At 41.3% G+C, this 7174-nt stretch overlaps 1 protein-coding gene across 4 annotated transcripts; it reads right to left on the bottom strand.

Annotated features, from left to right (window-relative positions):
- Positions 1–203: 203 nt before the first annotated feature.
- On the bottom strand, positions 204–7123 carry Rwdd2b (RWD domain containing 2B). 4 transcript variants are annotated; one of them, XM_047563755.1, is made up of 9 exons: positions 7013–7087; positions 6816–6877; positions 4385–5899; positions 4147–4283; positions 3044–3208; positions 1564–1791; positions 1390–1457; positions 907–1269; positions 204–653 (listed from the first exon to the last, which is right to left on the bottom strand). In XM_047563755.1, exons 6-9 carry the CDS (start codon positions 1768–1770, stop codon positions 419–421), a joined length of 873 nt encoding a protein of 290 aa, XP_047419711.1. In that variant the 5' UTR covers positions 1771–1791; positions 3044–3208; positions 4147–4283; positions 4385–5899; positions 6816–6877; positions 7013–7087; the 3' UTR covers positions 204–418. The 4 variants fall into 4 exon arrangements, with proteins under 4 accessions (XP_047419711.1, XP_047419713.1, XP_047419714.1 ...); XM_047563757.1 differs by lacking the exon at positions 6816–6877 and having other exon boundaries at positions 7013–7123; XM_047563758.1 differs by lacking the exons at positions 6816–6877; positions 7013–7087 and adding an exon at positions 6749–6768 and having other exon boundaries at positions 4385–6037.
- Between the last annotated feature and the right edge of the window lie 51 nt (positions 7124–7174).

Here is a 7174-nt window from a genome sequence, read left to right on the forward strand (position 1 = left end):
CTCATTCTTTAAATCATGAAATATTTTTATCAACTACATTTTTTTCTTGCTTTAATTTTTCCCTAATGTTCAATAGGGGAAATATAGAACTAAAATAAAATTAATCCTTTCTTAAAATTAATTAATTATTCTGTGGTACTGGGGATTGAACACAGGGACTTATGCATGCTAGGCAAGTGCTCCAGCATAGAGTTACATCCCCAGCCCCTTTTTAAGTTTTTTATTTTGAGAGAGGGTCTTGCTAAGAAGCCAAGGCTAGCCTGGAACTTGTGATTCTCCTACCTCAGCCTCCTGAGTTGCTGGGAATACAGGTGTGTGCCACTGCACTCGGCTTAAAATTACTTAATCTTTCAAGAAAGCGTAGGCAAAACCAAAAAGTCAACAGTGACAAAATACTTTCAACCACTCTTCTCCTTAGTCACTGTCCTTCTACACCAAAAAACATCTGGAAAACATCCCCACATCCTTTGGCATTTAAGAACTGATACAGCTGACCAAAATCCATGTGGTTTCCTCTAGCTCCATTAACATTGAACACTTTTTCTTCAAAAACGGAAAATCTCCTTTGTCTTTCCATTTCATCATTTGTACCATCAAAAGGAATGTCTTCTCGATGGCGAATTAAGATTCTCTTCCAGTTTAATTTTCTGAGTCTGAAAAGAAATTTTCAAAGGGGAAATTTTCAAAATGTGTTCAATATCTAGAGCAGTAAAAACAGAAGTTATAATACAATTTTGGCAAATACCCTATCTTACAAGCAAAGAAGTCCATGTATTTTTTTCTTTCTTAAGTCTACTTTTATCTCATTGGCATTATTTTAATCAGCTGTGATTCTGGTCATAATCCTAACCAAAAACACATTTACTGCTGTTATTGACATGATGTATAAAATACATGAAAGCAAACCTTGACCAAAATTCTTCACAGGCACTTTGTGGACCTTCCACACAAACAACACCAGGTTTTCCAGGCATACTAAACCCAGACAGGGAAAGCTCCTTGGCCCACTCTAGAATATTCTTTCTTTTGCATTTGTTGTAGATGTGATGGCTGTAGATCCAAAGTCTTGTAAGAGTGTGATCGACTGACTGGACTGGACTTTCTGTGGTGGGAGAAGATGGGGCATCTCTGCTGACATAGACTGAGGCATGTTCTCTAACCCATTCCGTGGCATTCAATATACAGACATCTCCACAACAATTCTCCTGCAGGTATGCAGTCAGATCTGTGTTCAGCTGGGTCTGCTGGGATCTACTTAATAATACTGATCTGATGGAAAAGGAAAGGGGAAAAATTAAATCAATTTTATTGGAAGAGAAAACTCAAGAACTACTTTTATTCTCTGATTACTTTTGACTTCTAAAATTAGTCAGAATTTCTGTAACATACCTGACAGTAATTTCAGGTAGAACTTCAGGATATTTAAAGGGAAGAATGCAGGCCAGAGAAAATATCACCTGAGAAGGGAAAAAGACAGGGGAAGGAGAAGAAGGAAAAGAATGCCATAAATGTTGCTATAAGTCTTGGCATGTTCTAATTCTGACAAAAACAAAGATGAATTACCATTGACTTATCAGATATGTCCAGGTTCATATTGATGGTATAGTACACTTTTGAAGATCGCCCCTCCATAGTCTTTTTTTCAACACAATCTTTCAGTTCTGCTAAAGCCAGTTGGTCATTCACTATGAGCTCATTCTCACCAGGGAACATACTGGCCAGAAGCTCTAACTCAGAGAGCTGGGCCTCTGCTTGCTCTATCTCAATCATATTTGGACATCTGTTAGGTTTCTAAGGAGGTAAGAATAAGAGAGACAATTTACATATACAAACTTGAGAGAACTCAATAGATTAACATGATACCTACCAAAAGATACTTGATTTTTTTCGTAAAATATGAAATTTAATCAGTCTCTCCCCTCCTTATTCTATTTTCAGATGTAATATGCTAAAGACTAAATGTGTGCAGGCAATCCATAGTACTCTAACTGAATTCCTTTGTTCTTCCTACTATCTATATAGTAGACATATGGTATTTTCAGCTACTACAATGACCAATTTCATTGAAGTAAACAAATTAGATAGTCAAAAAGCTATAGCAATTACATAGCCAAAAGAAAGGAAACCTAGGATGAATAGAATGAGAAAGAGAGTTTAGTTACATGGATGGTTAACTTCCTTTTAGAAAATAAATAAGAGCAAGTAATGGCTAATCATCCCACAGCTCAAATAATCTCTGTTAACGTTTTTAAAGTTAGGATTGCAGGTTCAAGGCTAGCCTCAGCAACTTAGCAAAACCCTGTCTCAGTGTAAAAAAAAAAAAAAAAAAATCAAAAACAAAAACACAACAAAAAACCAGGCTGGGGATGTAGCTCAGTGGTAAAGTGCCCATGGGTTAAACCCCCAGTATCCCCACCAACACATATGAAGTACAAAGTTAGAAAATTCAAATGACAGAAGAAAGCTAAAACATGAAGACACAGCCTTCTGCCAGTGGCCTCCTCCCTTCCCTAAGTGCTACATCAAAGCAGAGTTTTGATGTTTCATATCAGAAAACTAAAGATGTTCATTATATCATTGCATAGAATAAGAAACAATCAGAAATGACTCGAATGTTCAACAAGAGGACACTAGTTTAATAAACATACATGCAAATAAAATATAAGGTCATCAAAAATGTCTATTGTCATTGATGTTCAATGGTTACCTGAAACTAGAACAATGTATATACTGTGAGATAAAAAATATACACACATACACATATATATATTATATATAAATGTGTGTGAGTATATATATATATATATATATATACACCCCCACCCCCGCTAGGATCCAACCCAGGGCCTCATGCTATATTATTCTGTCATGATCATGTATGCATGGAAAAGCGTTGGAAGTGAATTCACCAATTCATGTTGTTTAAAGGGGTTGAAAGAAGAAGGAAATTTTGTCATTAGCATGTACTTCTAAACTGAGCAAAGAAAAAGGATAACTTTTTTGAAAAAAAAATGTCATTGCTACAAAGGAAAAGTTGGCTTACCTTTATAAAAAGATTTTGTGAAATCAAACACCATTATTTAAATCAGTGGCATCTTCACATTATTCTTTCTCATCTTTGTAAAAGTTTATCAAGCAGCTATTAAATGTAAAGTTTTGTCCTTCATGTCTTCCTGGTGCTACTTAGTTTGAGGATCAGGATGTACATCTAATAAGATACAAAAGTAACAAAAAAAAGGTTGCATTAAATGACTGATGTAGGTCTTATAGGGTTAAGATGAATGTAGGATCAATGACATGGGCCAAAAAAAGGGAAAGATTTGAGGAAGGAGGCAGGATCAGAGTTGAACCTTCATGAAAGTGTAAGACATAGACAAGTGGAGAAGGCTTATGGAGGAGAGCCTCTGGAAGAAAGGTCTCTGAGGCAGGAAAGCAGCACAGCTAAGTGATGGAGGCTGTATCCTCCCCAAGCACAAGAAAAATAGCACAGGTATCTCTTGGTATCCATGGGTGATTGGTTCCAGGATGGCTCTGACTTTATTCTCACTGGTACAGAAGAACACCAGATGACGGGCTTAACTTATGAAGAGGCCTAAATTTGCTACTATGGAGAACAATATAGGGAGAGATAAGTGGGAAGAGCAGACAAGCCCTGCAATAACCTGGGGAGAGATGAGGGTGTTTGAATCAGGGTAGTGGTGCTCAAACAGGTGAGCATGTACAGGATATACAGAGAATACAGCCAACGGGATTTACTGATGAATTACAAGAGCAACTTAAGAATGACTCCAAGATTTAAGCTACTGGAAGGTAAGATTTGCTATTTACTTGGAGGGGGATGATTGTGGAAACAGAAGCTTGGTTTTCAACAAATTAAGTAAGTGTCTATTAAGACATCTATTAAACAGAGATGTCCAACAGGCAAGTAGATAAATGATTATGGAGCTTATTAGATTCGGCTGAGATGTAATTTTGGGCGTCAACGCTAAATTTAAAAAAAATTCATTCATTTATTTACTTTTTGGTACTGAGGATTGATCTCTGGGGCGCTCTACCACTGTGATAAATCCTTAGCCTTTTTTTTATTTTTTAAGACAGGGTTTCGCTAAATTGCAGAGACTGGTCTCCAACTTGTGACCCTCCTACCTCAGCCTCCGGAGTCGCTGGGATTGCAGGAGTGCACCACCGCGTCTGGCTATGTACAGTTTATTTCCAGTCAGGTATTTACTTAAAGTCCACCAGGGAGAGAGTGAAGTTTGGAGAGGATTTCATGAGTTTGGGGTCTGGAAGACAAACTGAAATTAGCAAAGAAGCACGGGACGGAGCCGTGCTTGGCCAACTACGGGAGTGAGGTCACAGGTAAGACATTACTTTGCCGGGTTACCTTCTTTGACGAGAAAACCCCCAAGAGAACTTTCGGACCCAAGATTTCAGTCATTGCCGTTAAAACGTACAACGAAAGCTGAGCCTCGGGAGTGGAATCATTTCTTCTCGCAGCTTACTCTTACACCGCAGGGCTCCTGACTGCCCGAGTCGCGACGTTCGCCCAAAACAAAAAAACAAAAAAAAGAAACCCGTGCAGCACGCAGACGCCGTGGCTCCTGATTGGGCCCTCTGAGCGAGCGTAGGCGGGGCTAGGATACGGCGAGGAGGCCCTGGACCAATAAGCGAACGCGCAAGGCGAGGGGAGGCGGACCCATTACGTCCCAAGTTCCGGGAAGTTGGTGTGACGCCTTCGCTGGGGAGAGACTCCCAGTCCACTCTGCCAGTGCCCCGGCTGAAAGGCTCATCCAGAGCCAGGCTCCCTCGCTGCTGTAAGCCCGGGAGTCCCGGCTTCACGGTGACCTCAGATCCCCTAGGGAGACAAAATCCTAGGGCAGGACGACTCGAAGCTTCAGCCAGTCCTGCGAGCGGCCAGGGGGAAGTGGGACGCCCTCTCCCGACTGGCGCCAACGCGCGAGGCCGCGAGTCCCGGCATCAGGACGGCCCTGACCTCTGGGTCCCGGGATGCGGCCGCAGGTTACTTCTCGGCACTTGTAGCAGAAGGGTTATTCTTTGACCGCCCCCCGCCCCAGGTGCTTCTCAGTGGCAGTTTTCATTCTTCCATTTCTGCACCCCGGCCTCATCGTCATTTCTCAGCTGCTGCCACTGTCGGAGCGTAAGGGGCAGCGTTTAGTAGGGCCAGGGTTGGCCCTTTAATCCTCCTCAAACGCGAACAAGGTGCAGATCGCGATTAGGTAGGTAGGTGATGTTGCGGGGCGAGGGTGGAATCGCAGGTGGTGCGTTTCTGATGTCTTCCCACGCATGGTGACTGATCTCCCTTGACCCTGAACCAGAGTGGCAAGACGTTGGCCTTGGCGACCTTACGTGTTCTTGCCCAGTAACCAAGCTGGGAGGCACAGTATCCATCCAGAGATATCCATCCAGAGATTTGTCCCTGTTAATCGAAGGACAGTTTGAAGGAAACTCCCAAAGAAGAGTAGATATGTTTTTTTTTTTTCTTCCCCAGCTACGCGCAGTACACTTTTATATTTCATGTTCATTTTAGAAATGTCAAGATTTGAAAACATTCATTGATATTAGACAACTGCTAACTTTTTTAAAAAACAAAAATATAACACAGGTCTTCAGTTTTATCTTTTACTTGGTGTTTTGATGGGCATTTTTCACGCCATTATATAATCTACTTTTCCTCTAATTTTTATTATGAAAAATTTCAAGTATAAAACAAAGTTGAGAGAATTTTACAGGGCAAATTTTGCAGTGCAGTTCTCAAGAAGAAAGGATTCCCCCTGTTCACTTAGCAATGTCTGAAGACATTTTGAGTTATTGCAGCTGGAAGGATGCTCTCTTGGAAGGACAAAGTTGATCAACTTCTTGCCATTCAGAGGATATTCCCCTAAAACAAAGAATTCGTTGGCTTAAAATGTTGATAGGGTTGCTGGGCATGGTGGCAATACCTGTATTCACAGCAATTGCAGGGGCTGAGTCAGGAGGATCAGAAACTTAAGGCCAGCATCAGCAATTTAGTGAGGCCCTGAGCAACTTGTCAAGACAAATCTCAAACAAAAAAATTAAAAGGTCTGGGGATATAGTTCAGTGGTAAAGCATAGCTGGGTTCAGTCCCCAGCACCAACCCCACCCTCCCAAATGTTGATACGTTGAGATTAAGACAATCTGACCTAGAGTTTATCATAACACTTAAAACTGCTTTGGTGCCTGTCAAAGTATATTGCAGACATTAGGCCAGTTCTCTCCAAGTTCACCTCCATGCACACCATTGAAAGGTCAGGGCTGGGGTTGTGGCTCAGTGGTAGCGTGTTCGCCTAGCACGCATGAGGTCCCAGATTCGAGCCTCAGTACCACATAAAAATAAAATGAAAGGTATTGTGTCCACCTACAACTAAAAAGTATATATTTAAAAAAAAGTTCAAATTGAGCGTTTTCTTCTTAGATAAAAGTGAAATGCATATCTTAAACGTACATTTGCTGCGTCTTGACAAATGCATACACTATGTAACCCAGACCCTACTAAGATATAGCACATTACTATCATTTCAGAAAAGTCCCTTCCCGCTTTTTCCTAGTCAGTTCATGCCCAACACCCCATAGGGGCAACCACTGTTGTGATTTTTTTTTTTTTTTTCTCCCCTACCATAATTAGTTTTTGTCTGGTCTAGAACTTAAGCTAGTTCGGGTCATAAAATAGGTAATTTTGTGTAGACTTTTTTCAGTATAATAAAGATACATCCATGTTCTTGTGTGTATCGGTAGTTTCTTTTGGTTGTTTAGTAGTTTTCCAGGTACAAACATACCGGTTTTCCATTCTTGTTTTGACGGAAACCTGAGATGCGAGTGATCCAGTTGAAACACTTTCCTTATGCCGAAAATGGAAAAAAAAAAAAAAAAGAAACCTACCCTCTTGCCCAGACCAGTGCAAGAGGCACGGCACTAAAACCCACGTTCCGGGATGTGCTACATATTGATCAAATAGCATAAAATTCATTTTTACCTTCGGGAGGTTCCGAGCCACAGACCAGCACCAGGTACCCACGCTTTCACCGAAAGATTTAATTAGCTTCATAGAGAACCCATCTAAGAAGACGTCCCCCGCCCAGCCCGCCACCCCGCCATCCCGCCACCCCGCCATCCCACGGCGCTCAAACTTCCGGCG

The sequence above is a fragment of the Sciurus carolinensis genome, chromosome 9 (assembly GCF_902686445.1).
Source record: "Sciurus carolinensis chromosome 9, mSciCar1.2, whole genome shotgun sequence".
Classification (NCBI taxonomy): domain Eukaryota; kingdom Metazoa; phylum Chordata; class Mammalia; order Rodentia; family Sciuridae; genus Sciurus; species Sciurus carolinensis.

What these genes read in the sequence shown, in the direction of transcription:
- Rwdd2b (XM_047563757.1), bottom strand. Translation starts at nt 1,770, where the DNA reads ATGATTGAGATAGAGCAAGCAGAGGCCCAGCTCTCTGAGTTAGAGCTT. An exon ending in ACATATCTGATAAGTCAATG is followed by an intron (nt 1,458 to 1,563) that starts GTAATTCATCTT and finishes TTCCCTTCTCAG; the next exon opens with GTGATATTTTCTCTGGCCTG. An exon ending in CTACCTGAAATTACTGTCAG is followed by an intron (nt 1,270 to 1,389) that starts GTATGTTACAGA and finishes CTTTTCCATCAG; the next exon opens with ATCAGTATTATTAAGTAGAT.